Genomic DNA, 23,836 nt, shown 5'->3' with positions numbered 1-23,836 from the left:
TCTTTGACTCGCAATGAATGTGGGGAATTTTTGTACTATGTCAATTATGAATAAGAACCTGTGCAAATTTTTTCCTGCTAACAAACTGTGTATTCAAATCCAGTTTCAGAATAAAAACAAGTTTTAGCCCATGTCCACCTGCTTCTATGAAAAACCACATCCCGTTTTTGCCCTTAATGATTCACTAATATTAAAACAAACTCTTTGCTTATTCATCATAATGGGAAAAAACACTCATTTCCAAATGTGAAAGTTTCCTTTTGAAAAGATTTATTTAAAACTACTGTTCAACTCGGAAGAGTTACTGTGTAACATTTGAACTGTAGGATTCTGTTTATTTTGTTTGATTAATTCCATAAAATATTAGCTGATTTTAAAAATAAAAATATTGTTTTTGTAACTTCCAGACCTGTAAATTCATCTGGGTTTTGAGAGTCAAGCTGGGCTCTTTCCTCCTAAAATAATATCAGTAATTATAATACCATAGGCCAATATACCCTTAGTTTTACCTGTGCAATCCCATTATCTTCAAATTATGCATTATAAATAAGAACACATGCTCAGGGCTGTGAAGAAAGACTTCTGAATGTGAAACAATGCAGGGCTATCTTTTTGAGTCGCCAAAGAGACAGCATGTAACAATAGGCCAGATTCCACGATTGCCTACAATATTGTAAATCCGCAGTGATTCTAATTAATTCAACTAAGTTAGATTGGTGTAGAAACTAGTGTGAGAAGTAACTCAGGCCCAAAGCTTTGACAGGTATCAATTTAGCCATCAGCAAAGATAAGTCTGGCAGGAAGTGGGAGAAAGACTTAAGCCCTTTTACACTAGTGCAATCCAACTGCAGCATAGATTTGCACCGACACAGCTTAGGTGTAGCTACATCAATGTAACTACATCAGTGCAAATAAGCCTGATATTTTAGGGGAACTTGGCATGGTAGAGAAATTGGGTATGAGAGAAACAAACCCAGTCAGGGAGGGCTTCAATACTTGCCACAATAGGAGCGCTTTAACAATTGTGTTCTCTTTCCCCTATCAGAGGGCCAACCAACCAAACCAAATTGAAGAGAAAGAATTAGGTTAAGGACAATTCTAGAAAACAAGACTGTTGTATACATTCTATGCAAGGCAGAGTTTATTGGGGAAACTTAATAGGGGCCTGTGGTTAGCACTCAAATTCTGTTAATCCATTGACTACATGTGCCCATGTGTGACATAAGTGAAACTCTAGTTAGTTAGCAACTGACCTTGTCCAATCAGAGTAAGTAAATAACAATATTTTGCTATCTGTAACACTATACTATCCGAGCATCTCAAAGCAATTTACCAATAGAAAATTAAGGCTCACTTCACCCGTGAGGTAGGTAAATGCTATTCCCTTTTTGCAGAGGGGGAAAAAGCACAAGCACATGGAGGGTAATGGACACTTGTGTGTCAGTGACTAACTTCAGTTCAGCCTCTTCCTCTCTTAGCACAGGTCTCATGGGACGCACTATAAAACTGACTGCTTTAGAGACAGAGAGGATGGAGAATGCCTTTAAGAAGGTGGGCCTCACACTAGAGATCAAAGAACTACACTGAATTCCTCTGCTGTCTGATCAGGTTAAATTATTACTTTTGGGTTATAAACTTAAGGAAAAGATTTTGCTGACTCTCACTATTTTTTTTTCTGCTGAGTTTATTCCACCTAGTTACAGTCAAAGGTCACAGAAAATCCATGACTCTTCAGAGAACAGAACCCAGATCCCCTGACACCCTACCTTGTGCTTTAATCACAAAGTCATCTTTCCCCTCAAATGAAAGATGATACTACAGCAATGCCTTAGAAATATATATAAAGTATTGGTAATCAAAAAAAAGGAAAGCTGCCCATTCTCCTGCCAGGTTGCTTTGGTTTCAGCTTTGGGAAAATGTGTGAAAAGTATAACAAACGAGCTAGATCCATGTTCAAGGCAACCATATTTTAAAAATGAGAAATAAATTGATATGAAGAATAAACAATGCACATGCTCCAAAATCATATTAAGCCTCTCAAAATATTTGTTTTTATGGTTTTTGCCCACCTCGTTTCATGGCCCTGGGGCTACCTGGGCCACTTCTACTTCGAGAGTCTGATTCTGAGGTCCGCGAGCTGGATCGGGAGCTGTCTTCTTCCTCTGATCCTGAAGAGTCATCTAAGAATGGGCTGTTGCTTATTTGAGTTGCTTTCTACAGAAATTAACACACATTCTTTGAAACTTTAGGCAAAATATACTTTATGGATGTATTTATTTTTATTGGCTTTTAAAACAGCCTACTGCTGCAACAGTCACTATAGATGCCTACCATGCTAAAGATTTAATTGCAACAATTAAAACAAAGCAAAACCAAACCAAATCACTACCACCAATTATATACACATGATCCACAATAAAGGGTGTATAAAAATTAAAATTATTGGCACTAGCATTGTTGCCAGGAAATCTTACTAGGCCAACTACTACAAGAGATGTAAAAACAAACAAAAATGCAAATTAATCCAGCTTAAAAATACCTAAACTTTACCTTGTGCCCCAAGACCCACCAAACTTTCTCTCTGGTGCACCAACAAGAAAACATGAGTACGAGGATGAGTATATTTCACTTTACAAATAAAACTCACAGGGCATGATTTAGCAGCCACCTATGGTATAAGTTCTGGCTGAAGGTGTGCACTACTGCCTGTTGGAGAACCTGTGTTCCGGCAGACTGAGGTGGAGGTTGGCTACCCCAAAACTATGGTGAGGCTGAAATTAACACTGAGAGAATGTTCTGAGGCAGGCCTAAATGTGAGGCAGCCACTGATCCAACATTAAACATCCATGTAGAGATGACTCCTGTTCTTGGCAGGAATCGTTTGCACAGCAGGATGTGTGTGGGGTCACTCCTTGACAGAATACAGACACACATTAATGCTGCCTTTGCAGCATGTGTGTCTGTTAGAGTTGCCAACTTTCTGACCAAACAAAACTAAACACCCTTGCCCCGCCCCTTCTATGAGGCCCTGCCCAGCACACTTCATATCCTCTCCCGCTGTAGCTCACTCTTCCCCACCCTCACTTGCTCATTTTCACTGGGTTGGGGAGTGTCCCTTTTCAACCAGGTGTTCAGTTGAAAACTGGACACCTGACAACCCTAGTTCTGCCAGTTTCATCAGGAAAGGGTATTCTGCTCAATTACAATATTTGGCTTTGTATGATATGATCTTGTACATACAATAGTTACACTGCAAGTAATGGGCTTTCTGCAGGGGGCAATCAGTCGCAACAAATCTGTAGCAATCAGCCCTCCTTGTCCTAGGTTACAAAATGCCAGTGGAGACACTTCACAGATCCTATTGCAGCCTTTCATGGAGGGGGAGGGTTTGGATGATGGCTCCCATTTACCTCAGGTCCACGAGTCATATAGCCACATCCCAGCAGTCTGCCCTGCCACACCCCAAATTCCTCCACATGCTACAGCGGATAAAACTCTCATGCGGCACAGCTCCATGGCATATGGAGGATAGGGTGGCCTTTATGGACTCTCAGCATCTGCATTACCTTTGCACAGTACAGGAACTCTACTGGTTCCACTGCATTTAGATTGGACTGCAGTTCTTTCTTGGGCCCCAGGATTCAGCACATAAGTAGTAATATACAACTGAACCCCCCCCCCAACACCTATTTATTATATCATTTCTGTTTAAAAACAGAAAATCTCTTCAAATTACAAGAGGTTGCCAGGAAACAAATAATGTTCTGATTAGATTCTGCAAGCTTCTGAAAAAAATAGCTTTGGGGTTGACACAAAGACCCTTCTAGATCCAAATTTGTAATTACAGCATTGCACACAATGCAGCACTTTCAATAATTAACAAGTCCTGGGAAAACCAGTAAGGGCCACAACAAAAATGGACACAGGCTTGTAACACTTTATAAGCAAAAATAATTTATTTTCTGGACATTTGACATTTCCATTACTTCTGGATTTTTTACGGTCTCTAAACATGATCTTATGACAAATTTGGCGAAGTGCCATCAAGCATAAAATGCCAAGTTCTTGAATGTGGAGCCTAACAGTATGGCTTTTCACACAACTTTATTTTAAACAATAAGATTACCCCTTTCAGAGTTGTGTAGACTGGAGTGGTCATGCTCTTGTATATCAAAGAAGTGTATAGTCCAGATATGGTATATGAAGCTATAGAAGCAGTACCTGAAATACATAGCATAAAACACATTTCTTTAAAATTACCCTCCAAAATTATTTAAAACATTTGGTGGATTCTGATGTCACACCCCTGTAGCTTTATTGTCTTCACTACAGTTACTCCTAAATTATACTGGAGTAATGGGTTATGAGAAAATCATAATTAGGACCACTAGTCTTTTTGTAATGTAAGTACATTCTCTCTTTTGATGTCTGGTTATATAATCTTCAGCAAGAATTCCAAAGAAAGTTACAGTGAATTAAGGACTATAGTGAATTTGTATTTAAGAGGCAAGCATTCAAGAATAGGTGATAGAAATAATTAAAAGGTTAAATCTGTTTTACCATATCTTAAAGAAAAAATCCAAAGAAATCTTCAAAGGCATATTTTAGAGGCACCTGGGACAACTGGCCCCTTATAAATTACAGTAAGCAGAGGATTTTGGCTGTTGTTAAACCACTTACTTTTGTTAAAAGAGTCCATGTTGAAAGCTTCAGAGATTCGTAAACCTGACTTGGCTACAGCATAAATTCTGCTTTCCTAACATAAAAGGAGAGATGTTTTATTGTAGATATTAGGAAATGAAAGGTATTTCTTCCTCAAACCTCCTCTTTGCCCTCACAGTGCTACAAATGTGTGATATAGCAGAGTTATCAGTGGTGGCTGAAATGTGATGCTGTCTACACCACGCACCAGACCAGTTGTCTTTCAATCTTCTCATACAACTGTTGCCTGTGTACTAGGGAATTCTTGTTTTGAATACTAAAATCAGTTCCTCAAAGAATAACTGGGAGAGGACATTCTATACTAGAAGACTAGAAGTTATCTACAAAGGGAGGCTACAGAAGTAGCTTTTCTCCAAAAGCTTTTCAAACTATGGTAGCAAAAACCCATAACGAAAAAACTTCACATGCACAAACTGTTAAAGTAACATTAAAGTATAGTTCATCTGTGACCTAACCCCACAGTACCAACAGGCCAGGTACTTGTATTACCCTATGATTTCAGATTCTGCACTAGGTGGGCATAACAAGATAAATCATTGGCAAGAGAAGACTTTACATTCTCAGGCTTGAAGGAGCTGGCTCAGAACTAAATAATTTTAAGGAGAGGACTAAAACAAATTATTAAAGTCTGACCCCTTGTGTCATGATGTAAAATTTGTATAGTAATTCTCTTATATGTTAAAACAATTTGTTTTAAATATCTCACTGGAAGTGTAAAATTCCTTCCGTAATCAGTGAATTACTACTACTACTACAGATTGAGAAATTTCTCCGAACAACAAACAGGACTAAAAACTTCTTTAAATATGGTCTGTTGTGCCAAACTATATTTACAATTATCTAATTCACAAATTATTGGCCTGGATTGTATTGCCTAGTTTTTAAGAGCAAAGGACTTGGAACCAGGACTCCTAAGTTCTATGGTCATAAAAAAAGGTCAGTGGTTAGAGTCATTATCTAGCTGTGTGTACACAAATGAACACATGAAAATTAGATACGACTTTTTCAAAAATTGGTTCTCTACATACAAAAAAATGGCCATACATTTTTATATGGCATTTTAAAAGCCAAGAGCTCATTAGCCCATGAATAGGAGAATGGCTGTTGAATGTATGCAATTTAAACATTTCACTGATATGATTTATTCTATATTTTTCTGCAAGAGGAAAAAATACAAGATCCTAGAATAGGTATTAAAATTGAACTTGCTTCTGAGGAGCAGATAATCTCATTTGGCGTTAAGCCAACAAATCATATTCCCACCACAGACACAGAGAATGAGAAAGGTACAGGAGAGAAAAGTGTAATAAAAGCAACAAGGTGAGTTAATTTAAATCAGTAAAAAATATTTAATTATATTTACCCAGGAGGGGAATCGATGCAGAGGAGGAGTAGGGGGTTTGTTGCTAATTGCCTTCCTTGATATATCACTGGACTCCTGGTCTTCTGCACTCTTTGCCTCAAAAGAGTCATAGGTAAATGCTCCATCATAATCAATCTCCATTTTCTCTAAAATGCCAGTATTTTCCCCATCCACCAGGTCGATGTCTGTTTCCTGAGGTCTCAAGGGCCGTACCATGCTTATAGCATTTCTATTTCTATCAGACACTCTGTCGGAACTCAGCTGGGGTTGGCTTAAGTGCTTTTTTGCCAGTGCTACACTTACACTAAAAACGTTGGGAGTCCATAACTTTGGAGGGGGCAAATTTGATGGAGAATTTGATTGTGTCACCCACTGAGAATCTGTTGAAGGTGTCAGGACTGGATGCTTAGATATTAGAGCAGGGCTTAAAATTGGACTTGGGGTATTTGCTTCGCTGGATGAGGATGAATAATCTAATCTCTGAGACTGAAACTTTTTATTCAGTTCATCTGAAGAGCTATCTTGGCCTTTTCTACCTAAGGCCTCAGAATTGCTCTTTCCAAGTGGATTGGTCTGACTTTTCCGCTGAGATCCTTGCTGCCAGGAATACAGCTTTTTATGCTCGGATCTCTGAGCTGCAAAACTCTCCTCTTCAAATAGAGAGCTACTATCGTCAGAGGCTGTCAGATACATTTCACTCCCAATTCTGCTGTATCTTGTGCTTTCTTCAGATGTCTGACTTGAAACAGTAGATGCACGCCTGGATTTTGCTCTTTTATTACCTCTTTCATCCTCATCTGAGCTCCAGTCACTTCCTGTAATGCATGAGTTCTTTGATATATTACTATTTATATCTTTTGATGAATAGCTTGTTCTTGCATTTTTATTTTGTTCTGATCCACAGGAGCTTTGTTGCAATGACCTCTGACCTTTATTGCTCTCATGTGCAAGAACAGCATGGGATGTTTTCTGGATTTTTTTCTCTAGAAAAGAAATACATGAATTTGACAAAATTACTTTTAATAAAATTAGCTGTTAAAGCAATTTAACTACATTAAACTTGCAGTTCTGATTATAAAGTTCATTTAATTTTTGTTGGATGTAAAAAACAAACAATATTTGTAGGCAAATATTGCATATATTCTGGAATATCAATAGGGATAGTGATGAACATATACTTGAAAGAAAGTAGAAATGGCATTTACCAAGGAACTGTAACAGAAACCATTCTTGTATTTAGTGGTCTATCCAAAAAACTAAGAATCCTAATGATGAATGTAACAAAAAGGGAGAGCAAGATATGCCAAACTTTAAAAGAAGCCAGATATATGAGAATTTTTATGCTGAAGAGGACACATGCACTTACCCACATTAATAAATCTTAAAGATTATAAAGCTTTTCAAATGTAGGAAAGAAAAAGTGTAAAGATTAGATTAAGATTCAAAATATTCTGAGTTTATGTTATAGTTAGAAATCCCTTCTGCATGCCACTGTTTCACTCCCAGTGCTGAACGCTTAAGACCCACTGATGTCTCATGGAAAATGTTTAGGAAAAGACATTCTGTTCAGATATAACTCTGCTTGTATTGTCTGTAACTCTTTCCCCCATTTTTATTATTACATTAAAACATGATCATTCAGAGTTAGTGTATAGCACTGTTGTCTAGTGGTTAGAACAGGATACTTGGACTCTGGGGAGTAGGTTCTGTTTCTGACCCTGCCACTTAAATCTTTGTCCTTCAGTTTCCTCATCTGTAAAAAATGAGATTATCCACTTTTGTAATTCACTTTAGGATCCTTGAATGACAGCATCTATATAAATATTATCTGTCCCCACTGCTCATTTCCTATTTGGGACATGACAATTAGCAGCTGTAAAGAAAATCTGATGTCACAAGCAATGTTTTAAGACTTCATATGTGGAATAAGAAGCAGGAGTAACTACCCTATTTTCTCAAAAAGAAAAGGAGTACTTGTGGCACCTTAGAGACTAACAAATTTATTAGAGCATAAGCTTTCGTGAGCTACAGCTCACTTCATCGGATGCATTTGGTGGAAAAAACATCCAAATTTTTCCACCAAATGCATCCGATGAAGTGAGCTGTAGCTCACGAAAGCTTATGCTCTAATAAATTTGTTAGTCTCTAAGGTGCCACAAGTACTCCTTTTCTTTTTGCGAATACAGACTAACACGGCTGCTACTCTGAAACCTATTTTCTCAGGGAGCCACTGTCTCCCTGCTCCTACAAAGAGGAACTACACTACACTGTGTCTATATCTGTTACAGCGTACTCACCCCAACATATTGGCATAACTATATCACTGGGCACATTGTGGTGGGGAGAGGGTGCAGAATGGTTTCAAGATGGTGCAGTTGCAGGAAATGGTGGTAAAGTGCACAGGCACAAGGGGAATGAGGTGTCTTATGCTACTGCTTCTTTGCGCTAGTATTCAGGGCAAGCCATTATCTCACCCATTTTAAATTACAATACACTGAGTTTATCTTGCTGAGGTTGGGTTTGACATTAGGACAGCAGTGCTCACATATAAAACATATGGAAAAAGTGAATGCAAAACTTTGAGTGAGTATTTAATTTAGGTCATTCCTTCATGATCTTTAAAAAGAAATCTTTGGAAGTCAGATCCTAATCTTGCAGTTGAAACCAAAGGGGTGGAGACCTGCACCTGTGCAAAGCCCAGAGACTTGTGAAATTTTGCAGAGTCATAAAGGTCTGCCACAGCAGATCAAATTGTAAGACTGGGGCCTTAATACCATTAGATGCTCTCCCAACCTAGAGTATGTTAATTAAAAGTTTAAGCTGAAAAATTAATAAAATGAAGTCTTAAATCAAGTAATATATATCCATTTAGAAAACAGATTAAACATCTATTTAGATGGATTTCATTATTTTTTCTTGTCCAACTAACAGCTCTGAGTATATCTCCTCATTACAGTTAATTTTACAACTTCTTTTGCACTATAGGGCTGCATCTTGTTTTTTGATATTATTGAAATTAATGAACACTATAGAATAAATGGGGATAATCTAATGCAAGGCCCAAAAGCAAACTCCTCTTCTAAAGGCTACAGCTGTGATCCATCAGCATATGCACACAGCAAAATATTTAAGCAATATACTAATACTACATCAGAAGATTTCTAATAATAGACTTCAGAGTAGCAGCCGTGTTAGTCTGTATTCGCAAAAAGAAAAGGAGTACTTGTGGCACCTTAGAGACTAACAAATTTATTATCAATGGCAGATTGCAGAGGTTAGTCTCTAAGGTGCCACAAGTACTCCTTTTCTTTTAATAATAGACTGTTTTGAGAGACAGATGAATGTGAAAAGCTGTAGCTCACAAAAGCTTATACTCAAATTTGTTAGTCTCTAAGGTGCCACAAGTACTCCTTTTCTAAAGGCTACACAGTGTCCTATCTGAAGTTCTTTTGTCCTATTTTGGAGACTATTCCTGAATATAGCTATGTTTAAAGCAATTTTAATTTTCCACTAATTTCTTCCAGAATAAAATTAGATCAGGGTTAAATACCTAATATTTTATTACCGTCACTTAATTCTGATTCTTTACATGATGATTTGCTTATTTCATCAAATTGAATAGCTTGCTGAGGACTTCTTGCTCTGTTCAAAAAGCATCCAAAAGTCAAACTGCTTAGTTGCTGGCCTTCCCCGGGTTTACGTGTTGAAGGGACATTTTTCTTCCCCATAATTTCTGCAGGTGTAATAATTCATAAATTTAGTATTAACATGGCATATACTAATACGTTTTACTCTTACACAGTCTTATTAAGTGATATCATTTTTAAAAACTTAATAGAACTAAATATTTTGATATTAGAAATAAAAACCTTTCTGAAATCCTTTCCATACCAAACTCGCAAACTAAATTTCCACTTACTAAAGAAACATGATTCTCCTTTTAGAAAGTAAAGAGGGGAGAAAAACTATTTCTTTTAAAATGTTTACAACACAAAGGTGTATTTTGAGAGACAGAGTAAAAAAAGATAGTGACTATATAGTCACAGCAGAATAACCTTGGGTATTATGTTTGCAGTTCAGCCTACATATCAATCCAGTATACAGCTAAACATGATAAAAGACCAACTTTAAACATGCGAGGATTTAAATGGGTACCATATTTCTTAAGATTTTCAAGGGATAATTGAGAAGGATAGGTCTAAAGTTAAAATTAGGCTCAACCTAATGACAACCTCAACCTTTCTAAAAATAAGTGAGGTCACTTTCTTCTAGAAAAGGAAAATGTTAACTAATCATAGCCAGGAAACTGTGACAAAAAACTATAAACTGATATCTTTAAAAAAAAAAGTGGTAACTGCTGCTCTAAACACGAAAAGAGGAGTAAAACGAGAAAACTGTCAAGATCTTTGTGATAGAGCCCTCCCAAAATGGCTGGATAAAAAGGCAGAACTGGATTAGATGCCCTATGGTAGAAAATATAGCCACAATAGTAATCATTTAGGAAATACACATAATGGTTTTCCGGATTACCAGGGGATAAAGAGCACAATTAAGGAAGACAAGGACCTTATTAAGAAGCTACATGGTTTCTTTGCATCTGAATTCACCACAGAGGATGATACCTATCTCAGACCTGCTCTTTTCTGGTAATAAAGACAAAATACTATCAGACATTGAGATGTTAGAAAAAGTGCTAGAACAAATTGATCATTTAAAAAAAATAAATTACCAGGCCTGAATGGTATACATCTATGAGTACTGAAGGAGCTGAAGTATGAAGGTGGTGAGCTGCAAGCAAAAATGTGCAATCTCATTAAAAACAACTACTCTGCTAGAAAACTGGAATATTTTAAAAAGTTCTGTGGGAAAATAGAGATCAGTAAGCCTTACATTATTACCTGGTAAATGGGTTGAAACAATAATTAAAAATATAAAAAAATCTGAAAGATCATGATCATTGATATGATAGGATCTAACCAGAATGGTTTCTGCAAAGAGAAATTGTGTCTCACTGATCTCTTGGAGCAGGGGTGAGGAACCTACGGCCCATGGGCCGGATCTAGCCCGCTGCTTCATTTAATCCAGCCCACAGCAAATCTCCATGCTGTGAGCCAGAAGCCCCAAGCCTTGGCGCTCCCCCCACCCCCCTGTGGGGCTGGAGCTGCGAGCACTGGCTTGCCCTGTTGCAGGGGTAAGATGGGGTTGCCAGACTGTTAAAAGTTCGATCGGCTCTGTGCACTCCCAGAAGTGATCAGCATGTCCCTTTGGCCCCTAGGCAAAGAGGCAATCAGGGAAGCTCCTCACGCTGCCTCCGCCCCCAGTGCTGGCTCTGCAGCTCCTAATGACCAGGAACCACGGCTGCAGGGGTGATGCCTGTGGGCTGCGCATACTTTGCAGAGCCCCCTGGCCCGTCCGCCTAGGGTCTGGACGTGACAGCCGCTTCTGGGAGTAGTGTGGAGCCAACTGAGAGCTACCTGAGGTAAGCGCCACCTGGCCGGAATCTGCATCCCAAACCTCCTGCGCCAGGTCAGAACCCCCTCCCGCACCCAAACCACCTCTCAGAGCTTGCACCCTGCATCCCCTCCTGCACCCCAAACCCCTGCCCCAGCCCTGATCTCCCTCCCGCACCCAAGTCCCTCCCAGAGCCTGGACCCTGAACCTTCTCCCACACCCCAACCCCCAGCCTTGAGCCCACTCCTGCACTCCAAACCCCTTGGCTCCAGCCCACAGCCCCAACCTGCACCCTGAATCCCTTATTTGTGGCCCCACCCTGGAGCCTAGGGGAAGTCCCAAGCCTCTGCGCCCCCCATTGGGCTGGAGCTGCGAGCACCGGCTCACCCCTCTGTGGGGGGAAGCCTTGAGCTTCCATGCCCCCCCACAGGGTTGTGTGGCCCACTGATTTTTTTCTGTGGGTCAGTGGCCCCTGATAAAAAAAAAATTCCCCACCCCGTCTTAGAGATCTGAGGATGTCAGTAAAATAGTGGATAAAGGAGAACCAGTTAACATAAGTTATTTAGAATTTCTAATGGCCTCTTACAATGTCCTTCACAAGACACCACTAAAGAAACTAAGTAGTCAGTGGTTGAAAGGCAAAGTATTGTCATGGATCCAAAACTAGTTGAGACAGAAAATTAAGGGCTGGAATAAACAGTCAGTTTTCATCATGGCAAAAGATTAACAGTTGGGTGTCTCTAGGTTCCATGCTTGGTTGTGAGTTACCCAATATGTTAATCAATCTGGAAAGGGAGTTGAGTAGTAAAATAGCAACATTTGCCCATGATAAAGTTACTTAGGTTAGTCAGGTCCAGGGAGGACTGTGAGAAAGCTCAGTGAGACCTAAAGAAGATAGGTGAACTGGCAACATGATGGCAAAATGAAATTCAGTGTTGATAAATGCAAAGTAATGCACAGTGGAGGAAAAAAATTAAATACTCAGACATCTTGCAGGGTTCTTAATTAAATTGTATCAACTCAGGAAAGGGACCTGGGTGTCACTGTAGACAACTCAATGTGCGAAGCTGCGGTTAAAAAAAAAAACAAAAAACCACCACACTGATCAAAACTCTGATCCTCAGCATGGCATAGACTGGTGGGCCAGTTCCACAATGATATCCACCTATCCTTAAATGTTTCAAAGTCTACAAATCATACAATTAAACAAGTCAAAGGGAGGATATGAAAGAATCCAACCCAATCAGATTATTTGCAAACTTAAGAAAATATTGATACATTCAGAAACAAATGACTATTTATATAGGTCTAAATACTTCTTGCCTTACTCATTCACACATAGTCCCAGCAAAGTCTGAAGTCAAAGGGTCCATGGGACAAATTCCCACTGAAATGAAGAGTTCCATGAGACTACTATGCATAAAGCAAGCAAGATTTACTCCCAAGCATTACTATATAAAACTCAGAGCAAATTTCAAAGGATGTGTGCTATTTACCTTGCAGTTTAGACTGCATTGTTCTCATCTCTTCATATTGCTTTTGGTTGATCAAGCGAAGGTTCTGATTTTCTACTTCTAACTGAAAGGATATAAAATTTAAGCTCCTCCATTAGTGAAACAATTTTTCAAGTCATTACATTGTGAGGGAAGATAATTTTTTTGCCTTTTCCTTTTGAGCTAAATAAGAGCAGTAGCAGGGCTAATCTTAATTGAGGCCTAATATTATGGATTTGTTTATTCAGAATAGTATGCATTTTCTATGATAAACATTCTTCCCACTTTTGTACTTTAAGTATATAGCCATGTAACTTGCTTTATGTGTATACAGAAATGTCAATATATAACAATTCACATATTAGGTACTAAAATATTTCACTTTATGCTAGATTGGCTTTTTACTTTTAATGGCAATTCAACATGCATAAACATGAAGGTAGGAGCAAATGCTGGGTGCCAAAAATGGTAGCTGTGGCCCCAGAGGACCTTTTATTACTCCAAGTGAGAGGCAAGGAGAGACAATGGGTCCCCCTTGGGTCCTCCAAACCAAACCAAGGAATAGCTAGTTCTGAGCAGAGACAGTGCCACCCCAAAGCCACCCAACACCCATGCTCTGCTCACACGAGCACTTTGTGCAACTGAAGGGGGAAGAGGGAAGCACAGCACCTGTCCCTAAGAAGCCCAGGAGTGGCCATTCCCCATGCTAGCCTAATCAAATCCCCTTCTCTCATGCCTTTGCTTAGACAGGTAATTGAGGGTTTTTTCCTTTTTAAGCCTAATAAATACAGAATCACAGGAAAATGGTAGTCATTTTTCACTGAGATCTCTCTCCTTGTATGACACAGAAAGTGTACTGTTACATTATGTGTTTGCTGTACTGTAAATATCATAGGAGATATACCTCATGGAGCTTGACTGTCACCCATTCTTTTATTTTAGCTGCTTTTTCTTCTATGACTTTTGTCTCTTGTATTCTGATTTGCTTCTGAAACAGTAAGACAAAATATATTTTCCAATGTGTATACCATACCATCTAAGGAGCATCTTAGGATGCAAATTCTGTAGATTACTTCTAGCTATGTTTCATCTCAGTCTCTTTGCCACTAGCATAGAAGACTTGGTAAATTCTTTGAACAAACCCTTCATGGGATTTTTCACATGGGATGCTTTCCTACTAGGTAAAGTGAAAATCTCTCTCAAAGGGAGACCTGGAAGAGGAAAAATGTACATCCTACTTACCAATCAAATGTTCTTACAAAGGAAGCCTCATCTCAATTTGAAAATCTCACTCCTATGACCCACCACCACAACTGAAAAAAAAAATCTTCCAGTAGACAACTCTGTCTCAGCCCCACCTTCTGCAGGAAAGATCAATTGAGTTTGCTCCTCAGTTCAGACTTGTAATTTAACATGTGATGTATTACCTTTACAGCATCAGACCATTTATCAATAATCAGAAAGATAAAGAGTTTTACATTTTTCTAACTTATACCATTCTTTACTTTTTTATACGCACAATTAAGAGTCTATAAACAACATGCCTTTTGGTCACCGAATTATTCCCAACCTGTTCTTCAAGTTGTTGCTCCAAGTTTTGTATAATGTCATCTTTCTCCTGTATCAGAGTCTCCAGATCTTGACACCTCTTATACAACCTGGTCTCCGATTCGCTAGTCTGAACATTAGCTGCTTTTAATTTCTCTTCCATAATCTGTACCTGTTCAGCAGGTGAAACACAACACCCTAAGTAAACTTTAATCATAAAAGTCATAATAAAATGTACCATACATTAAAGGCCCAACCCAGTGCTGCAAAATGCTAAAACAGATCAGAGATGAAAGCATTTTGTAGATCTTTAGCCAATAGTACTGCAAGGACACTGCTAACACTTATAGATTTTGTTAACATCATTTCTAACTTCTGCGTCCACAACAAATAAAACTATTAGAGATAGTAAAAGGAGAAGAATATGACTATCTTGGGAACACTTACCTCCCTCATATGATTGTTATGAGGCTTAATAAAGGTCTGAAGTCTTTTGAAAGTCTTGCTTAAACACAGCACACAAAAAGAATTAGTATTTTATTAAAATTGGTTTCAGAATAGCAGCAGTATTAGTCTGTATTTGCAAAAAGAAAAAAGGAGTACTTGTGGCACCTTAGAGACTAACAAATTTTATTTGAGCATAAGCTTTCGTGAGCTACAGCTCACTTCATCGGATGCATTCAGTGGAAAATACAGTAGGGAGATTTACACACACACACACACACACACCCCATATATAGTGTGTGTGTGCGCACGCGCGTATATAAATCTCCCCACTGTATTTTCCACTGAATGCATCTGATGAAGTGAGCTGTAGCTCACGAAAGCTGTATGCTCTAATAAATTTGTTAGTCTCTAAGGTGCCACAAGTATTCCTTTGCTTTTTATTAAAATGATGACACTTATAAAGATCTTGCTCATAGTCAATGAATGCATTCTGATCCAAGTCACCAAGATCCTGAATGAGAAAACACTCAGAACATGCTTAAATCCATTCCAAATCAAGAGAGCACTAACCATGTGCTTAGAGTTACACATAAACTGAGATGCTTTCTTGAACAGAGGCCAGAGATCATATCCAGGATTTTTGTCTAATTTTCAGGGTTATTGCTTAAACGGTTCTTGGATTATATGCTCTTTTAGGCATAGAGATTGTCTTCTTCTGTGTCTGTAAACACCTGGCAGAATGTGGCCCCATTTTTGATTATGGCCTTTGGGTGCTTCTGTGCCGTAAAAAAATCAATGCTAAATCCACTCAAATATCAAAATGGTAAAGAAATAATTGTGGTATATATAGCCTTTTAAATGCTTGACTAGACCTATCTTTGCTCCACAGAAAACATGCCTGAGTCAGATGTTTAGTGTTTATACTAATTTATAAACAAAGAAAATTTACAAAACCCAACTGCAGAACTTGCTCACTTTCAGCAGGCCACTGTGTTCAGCCTTGAAATGCTCTTCCCACTGCTCATATAAACATAATTCAAATTCTAGCATGTGAGAGAAGAGTTGAACTTGAGCAGCAGTCACTTTTCACCAAAGAAAATGAAACCATAAATCCTTTCAGCACTGTTAAAGAGAAAAGACAGCACTCACTATCGATGAATCACTAATATATATGTACAGACAGACTAGCAAAGGCCAGGAAACAGTGATTCATGCTGCTCCCAATTAGCAATTCCTGTGTGCTTTTAAACGGATTTTTTTAAACAGTAAAGCAAATTGGGAGATTCGTTAGTGGAGTATAACAAATTGAAGCTGAGAACATACAGCTTCTATGCAAACCAAGGGCTTGGTCTTGCAATGCAATAGAATATCCTCAACTCCCACTAAGTTCAATGGAAGTCGATGGTCTTGGCAAAGCTCACAGGAAGTGGCCTCACCTTGTAGGCTTAGACTACTATTATTTTGTTTGAGGAGATCTATGAGTGTATTTTAATTACTGCAACAATTAATGCATGCATTCCATATGAAGTGATTTGTTATGCTTTTACAGTTTATATTACAAATGATTTCATTTAATTTTTGATGCAATTCATATATGGCATTGTTTGGATATCCATCAGGGACACTGGTTTTAGTCACTAAAACTTCTTCATTTTGGGACAGCAGAGACAACCTAAATTTAATGTGTGGACTACTTAATCCCATAGACTACCAGAACTTTAAAAAAGAGGGCTCAATATTGGACAATTCTATTTTTACTTGAGAATATGGCTTTAAGGCACAAATATGTTAATTTTATATTTTTATGGTTTTGCTACTGTCAGGACTGTTTTCTCTCCCTTTTGCTTACATGTTAGTTTTACATTTGCATCACTAGAAAAAGATACTGAAGAAAAATACTGTACAAACAGATTCAAGACATGCACTTAATATTTGGTTTGATAGGTTTGACTATACGTTAAGACAGACCCATAATTGGGTGGCAAACCAAGATGTTACAACATCTATTAGGAAACATCTAGAGTGGGACATTTTAAAATATATTATCCTCTCCTTCTTAATACTAGTTAAGGAATATAGTAATATTTGAGTCACCTTTGCTAACATTGCTCTAATATGCCCTCCAATAATAGCGATCAGACATACTGTACTTCTTCAATTTAAATGTACCTGCTGAAAAGCTCTCTCTGCTTGATGATCTGCATCAATAACTTGTCTCTCAAGTTGCTGCATCTGTATATACATATAAAACAGCATGTCATAAAATGTGCACTCCTCTTATAAGCTGCCACCAAAAGCTCCATAATGTAAGATAATTTCATATCCTATTTAGAACAAAAAATCTAATATGACCTAAAAAACAAAACAAATAAAAGTTAAGCCAAGTTGCATTTGAGACTGGGGAAATAACCAATACATGAGCATGATATCAAAATATTATTGAGGTTCTGCTAAAGTAGGGAAATTCAGTAAAAATGATCTTTATAATAGACCCTTGTGGCTAACTTCTGTACCATAATGGCTCTTCCCCACTACCATGTAGTAGAAATGGTTTTGATAGTTATCCTTAGGTCTTTTCTGTTCTTGAGGCCCAACCCTGCAAAGTGCTAAGCTCTCTTAGGTCCTATTGACATTAATAAGAGTTGAGGGTACTTCACACACTGCAGAATCAGGTCCCTAGTTCCTAGTAAAGTTGAAAACTCAGTCCTCAGGAAAGACCGTACTGGATGCAACATTTGAACACCATCCGACCGAGAGCGCAAAATGGACACCAGAAAAATCTGTGGCCTACTACAAGATAGTAATCAAGTACTGCAAAGAAAAGCCTACTAATAACGGTGCCGAAATATTTTTGCTAGAACCCTTCTAGCATTGTTTTCCTGATATAGGATTTTTTTTTTCTGAGAACCAACTTATAAAAACAGGCTAAAGAGTATCTGGGAAGACAAAATACTTTTCAGCATGGTTTCAGGAGCTTGCTTCTGCAGAAATATTCAACTACTATTCCACATTGGTTGTCACTAGGACAGATGTGAGCCACAAGTGGACATGGCTTAAAGGTCACACATTGACCACATAGGTCACTGTTCCTATATTATAGGTTACAGTCAAATATTTATAATACCCAACCACAGAATTATGACTTGAAAAGACTCATATACAAGTGCTAAATATTTGAAGAAGGTTTTAGTCTTCCTACAGACAATTTCACTGTGTTTTGCTGGTACTCTATTTCTCTCATTTTCCAGATTGTTGGCTTTTTCAGATGTTAATCCATACTACCAGTAACAGTTTTGTGTAGTTTCAGTACTTCACCCAGACAAGAGCACACAGTTGTCACTTGCTGTCAAACAAAAGGCAGGGAAATGAGAGAAGAGAAAGTTTGTACTAAACTAAGAAAAACTGTCATTAACCTCTTAATATCTCCGCACTTTAATAATATTTTAAAAAACTTCACACAATCGCATGTAATATGAATCAAGGATTATAAACATGGTACAGTGCAAATAACCATAACTGTGCTCCCCCATAAGCTCTTTTGAAGGAACAGGATTAAGGAAACGGTAGTTCTATTCATGCACTAAATTTTTAAACACAGAGGTGAGGAGTTAAATACCAATTTGGAACAAATTGTGTTCTTTTGTCTGTGTAATTAAAGCCAAAAACAAAACCCTGTTTGTCATTATTCTTGAGTTTTTTATCATTAGGTTTTAAGTTTTATAATTTTGTATCCTAAATTTATTTTTCAGTATTGTGGTTTTAGAATGTCTATTGAAGTAGGAGATTAGTTTACAAAACTTGCTTTAATAGGACTGTTTAACATTTGTTTTTTTAGTAAATTTGTAGTGAGGACTAATTTATATGGTTGAGTATATTGATAGCTAACATCATGCACTACACTAACCTTTCAGTGATGACACACATTATGTTGCATAGTAATGAACATTGAATAAACATCTAATTAACATTCTATGGCAGTATGATAGAAAAATCTTTTAAGTATTCATAATGTGGCTTTATTGGAGACAAGTGGCAAACTGTTCAAAGTTTTCAAAAACTTGTAAACATAGGTGGAATACTAGTGTCAGTGTTTTGTGAACCACTAATACATATACCATAAGTAGAGGTTCCAATTTGAGCTTTAAACTAATTTTTACCAGAAAGAACCAGCCAAAAAGACTGGCACACATACCAACTGATTTATATATGGAAATATAACCTGGAAGTTTTGCTTGCCAGTTCCAATCACGCATCTCAACTGTCTTTCATTACAAGGGAAATACCTCACTAAATGACATCTATGCCACACAAACCTGGCATGATTTCACTTCATCCTTTTGTAAATTATTCGTATCACAAATGCAAATTCATGAAAGTAATGTCATAGGAAATGTTTGTGATCAAATTAATCCCACATCATTTTGAGCTCCTGTTTTATTATTATTTTAGTATCCCTGCTTGAGTTTGTCTCCTACATTTGGAAGTTGTCAGGAACATATCACATCAATGTAACAGATCTTCTACGTCCTCTTCCTTCACAGGATAGCTATAGCTGGGGAAGAAGCCAATATTTCACAACAAGCTGAGCTATCTGATCACTTACCACCATTCCTGTCTAGGAAGCTGTCAGACCAGAACAAACACATTGCATATAGTCTAAGCTGCAAAACCCCTAAGTTATACTGAGCTTTGCAGGTTCAAATTTATTTCTTGAACAAACTCCCACTCAATTTCTCAGAAAATAAAAGGCCTCAAGCCCTAAAAACAAAACACAGCCTCCTTAGCCAATGTCTAATAATGGTACCATTATGTAAACAGCTAGACAATAGAACTGCTCTTCTGCACAGCACTTTACCATGAAATACAGGAATTATTCCCGCACCTCCATGCTGTTTCCAAGCATATGTAACACTATGCAGTGCTGGCTAGAGGACTATAAATACCTAGACAGAAGTTAGGGACATGAATAACATTACTTGAATAAAAGCTTTAGGTGTTGTTAAACTAAAAACAACAATCTGAGGGAAATGACCTGACAAATTTACCGAGAAAAATAGTGCTGAAAGTGTTAAGAATGTAATACTGTGATTAATATTTGCTTTTTGTAGAGATGACTGAAGAAAATACGTTAAGTAGTTTTGCATGAACTCACAATATAGATAAATCAGCCAGCTTTCTGGCAGTAACTACACTTTGTTCTTGTAATTTGGAAAAAACTTTCTGAAGGCTCCCAAATGTATGTTTGGCTGCTCCTGTGAAATACAACAATATATTCTGTACTTGCTAAATAGTATACCATAGTGACCAAACTTTAGTAGTTGTTCTAGTATATGGAATTGGCTAATGTTCCAATAGTTAAGGCCCAGATACCATTTCCTCAACAAATCCTGATCTTTTTTCCTTCAGGGTTTATTGATTTAGGTTTATTTTAGAGAATCTATCCCAAACTTCAGGCATTCATATAACAATTGCAATAACAGTCATATAATAGGTACAATACAAATGTAAAAATTCAAAGTTCACACAAATAATCTGCTCAAAAACAGAACATCAGAGTACACTTGGAAGCTAAACAGAAGCCAGTGCAGAATCCAGAACACCAGTATACTGTGCTGTCTGCATGAAGCACCAATTACGGAGACACAATTTGCTCCAAATTAGCTTATGGATGGATGGCCTGAAGATGTAGCCCCACACACACAGGGCCATCCTTACCTATACACTAAGTACGCAGCTGCGTAGGTCACCACATTCCCTGGTGCCGTACGCAGCTTCATGCTTCTTCAGCCCCTGCTCTGCCTCTTTCCCATGCCCCCCACCCCTGCTCCGCCCAAGCCCCGCCTCTTCCCACCCCAACCCCCACCCCCACTCCACCCTTTCCCCTGAGGACTGCAGCAGGGGTCAGGCGCCCTGCACTCACCGGACAGCAGTAAGTGGAGCGACCTGGCCCCAGCCCGCTCCATGCTGTCGGCTCCCAGCCACGCCGCCGGTAAGTGCTGGAAGGATGTTCCCCCCAAGTCCCAAGGCTGGGAGCCAGGGAGCAGTTTCCTCCCTATCCCTGCAAGCCCTCCCACACCCTCCGGAGGAAGCCTGGGGCGCCACACCCCCCACGGGGGGGGAAGGAGGGGCTCCTTAGGGCACCAAAATGGCTAGGGACAGCGCTGCCCACACACAACAACATACAATGTTCTAATCTCAAGATGACAAAGACATAGATAACTACAGCAATTTCTGCATTTGAAAGTAAAGGTCGATGTGTTTCACAGAGGCAGATGGAAGAAAAAAGCATTCTTGGCTACAGCCTCCAGGACCAGCTCTGAGTCTAAGAAGAACTTTATATAGATAAATTGTTTAACAAACAGGCACTGGCCCTCAAGCAGGAGTGATGATTTAGGCTTGAGTCTTGCAAGCCTCTTTATGCAGGGTTATCCCTGGACCTGTGCAAAGCCCCAGTGCCTTCAATGGGATCACTCCACACAGAACAACTTGTGGGATCAGAGCCATAGCCTTCATCAGCTCTTTATTAGTCTTCCTTGGAACGAAAGAGCATATGCAAACTGGTAGCCCGGACCATTCTTGGATTAACAACAGTTTGTAAAATCTCACATACATAAACACTGTTTATTCAGATCTATCCCTTTATGATAAACCTGGTGAGAAAGGCCAAATGGTATTCACAGGATTCAGCGTACGAAGTATATAGTTAAGCCTAATTTTCTGTCTAGCTTTTGACTGTAAATGCACCAGGGACCAACTTGAACCAAAGCCTCAGTTCAACAAACTCTTTGAGGAATTCATATCCATGTATCTCGACAGTTAGCCTGGGCCCTTGTAAATTAAGCTAATCTGAAACACCGTCCCCAAATTTGTTAAAGATCTGGAGATCTCCTACAATTCTTTAATTTATTTTTATTTTGTATTTTTAAATACATATATATATATATATTATGAATGTGAACAGAAGATAACTACTATACATGTCCATAGGCACACAGGAATCAATTGAAGCTTTAAATAATCTATTACCCACTTCTACATGAACGAGTGAGTAAAAATCCTCTTAATTTTCAGATAATGTATGGCTGCTCACTGAATCAATAATCTGAACTATACACAAGTGTTTTAATGGAAAAAACCTATGCAAATAAGAAAAAAAATTCAGAATTTTAACATATATAGCAGACAATTGTTTAAACTTAGTGAAGAACTTACAACTCTACATCTGACACAAGTCACATCACTCTAGCCAAGCTCTTTTTGTTCAAACAATGTCACGTGAATAAATATTGAATGCCTTGAGGAAACATAGCTGAAACATAAACAGCAAAAATGATGTGTTGCCCTTGAGGTCTGGTCAGTGCAGCACTAACAATGTGTTTTTGGTTTGGTTTTCTCATTACAACAACAACAACAACAACAACAACAAAAACTTATGTGCTCAGAGGCATTTTTCAGAGTTCATCTGAAAGTCTCTTGATTGTATGCAGAAACACTTCAATGTTCATTCTTGTGCAAGTCAAAGAATGCTTCGTTGCTTTAAATCTTTCTAGTTACATAAAATCAGACTTACTGTTTAGTTCTGAAAATATATATAACCAAAAAGCCATCTCATTATTAAATTAAAGTATTCCACAAATTCATTCTCATTTCTGCAGTATATATCAGCAGGGGAAAAAAGAAAACATTGTATTCTGTGCTTTTTCTAAAAAGCAGTGGCCAGTGCCCATAATTTAATCCTCAGGCATATTTTATAAGTGCCATTAATCATCAGACATATTTTGAATTTAAAGTTACGAGACAGCAGCTAATATGACCATTCTGTATTGTAGATCCGAGAGGAAGTTACTGTCTTAAATAAAATAAAATACTTAAATGGATTTAGGAATAAGTTTTGCAGAACACAAAAACAGAGATGGTTCAAAGGATAAATAAAACAAATATGTATAATGTAAGTCAAAAAATTAGGATGGACATAATGGGATAAATTCTGTTACATCATCCCTATTTAAAGATGATCTTCAAGGAAGAAAGAGTAGAAAGAAGTGGAGCTGACTACCTAATATTTAGTGCAGATATCTGGCTTCACTCCACATACTGTTATACCAAAACATGGAAATATAAAATCAGTAAACTATATGAAAATATAAATGATGCGCAGAGTAACTGGAAAATAAGTTATTTTTAATATTAAGGACATCTCCCCAGACTTCTGCTGTAATTTATTGCTGTGAGACTTTACTCCATTCTGTCTTGCTTCTATAGCCATGATTAGATGAGGAAAACAGGTCAAGTTTTAACACATGTTAATATGTTTTAAGTAAAATAATTTAAATAAGACTTTGTGCCTATTGTGGATGGGGCAAATCATGTTGAACTATGTTATCCGGTTGTACTTAACCTTGATCACAACCAGTTAACATGTTATTAAGCATTCGTAGACCTTCTAGTCTGACCTTTGGTATAACACAGGTCTTAGAATTTCCCAATACTAATTCCTAGAGCATAACATTTAGAATAAACATCCCATTTTGATTTTAAAATTCCTAGTGATGGAGAATCCACCATGACCCTTGGTAAGTTGTTCCCATGGTTAATTATCCTCACTGTTAAAAACAAACCTTTTATCCCATCTGAATTGGTCTAGCTTCAACTTCCAGTCATTGGATTATGTTATATCTGTCTTTGCTAGACTGAAGAGCCTATTATCAAATATTTGTTCCCCATGAAGTACTTACATACTGTAACCAATACACCTCTTAACCTCTCTTTGTAAAGCTAAATAGACTCAAGGAGCTCAATATATCACTGTAAG

The 23,836-nt window shown here is 38.0% G+C and overlaps 1 protein-coding gene and 1 long non-coding RNA gene across 7 annotated transcripts in view; both read right to left on the bottom strand.

The window, feature by feature from the left end:
- PLEKHH2 (pleckstrin homology, MyTH4 and FERM domain containing H2) overlaps nucleotides 1-23,836 on the bottom strand; it is a 112,431-nt gene that overhangs the window by 56,357 nt on the left and 32,238 nt on the right. For 4 of the 6 annotated variants that reach the window (XM_038394642.2, XM_038394638.2, XM_043511876.1 and 1 more), the window contains exons 3-11: nucleotides 17,194-17,256; nucleotides 14,600-14,749; nucleotides 13,934-14,017; nucleotides 13,033-13,114; nucleotides 9,636-9,818; nucleotides 6,086-7,068; nucleotides 4,681-4,756; nucleotides 4,127-4,221; nucleotides 2,070-2,214 (exon numbers count right to left, since the gene is read on the bottom strand). In XM_038394642.2, coding sequence (XP_038250570.1) covers nucleotides 2,070-2,214; nucleotides 4,127-4,221; nucleotides 4,681-4,756; nucleotides 6,086-7,068; nucleotides 9,636-9,818; nucleotides 13,033-13,114; nucleotides 13,934-14,017; nucleotides 14,600-14,749; nucleotides 17,194-17,256 — 1,861 coding nt within the window. Of the gene's footprint in view, nucleotides 1-2,069; nucleotides 2,215-4,126; nucleotides 4,222-4,680; nucleotides 4,757-6,085; nucleotides 7,069-9,635; nucleotides 9,819-13,032; nucleotides 13,115-13,933; nucleotides 14,018-14,599; nucleotides 14,750-17,193; nucleotides 17,257-23,836 lie in introns of those variants that run through there. The other 2 variants (XM_038394639.2, XM_043511878.1) reach the window with 2 other exon arrangements.
- On the bottom strand, nucleotides 7,691-9,231 carry LOC122459535. Its single transcript, XR_006280295.1, has 2 exons — nucleotides 8,297-9,231; nucleotides 7,691-8,032 (listed from the first exon to the last, which is right to left on the bottom strand). It is a non-coding gene; the product is annotated as an uncharacterized LOC122459535 (long non-coding RNA).

The sequence above is a fragment of the Dermochelys coriacea genome, chromosome 3, assembly GCF_009764565.3.
Source record: "Dermochelys coriacea isolate rDerCor1 chromosome 3, rDerCor1.pri.v4, whole genome shotgun sequence".
Lineage (NCBI taxonomy): Eukaryota > Metazoa > Chordata > Testudines > Dermochelyidae > Dermochelys > Dermochelys coriacea.
Note: the sequence above shows the minus strand (reverse complement) of the source record. Positions and strands in the feature narration are given on the sequence as shown.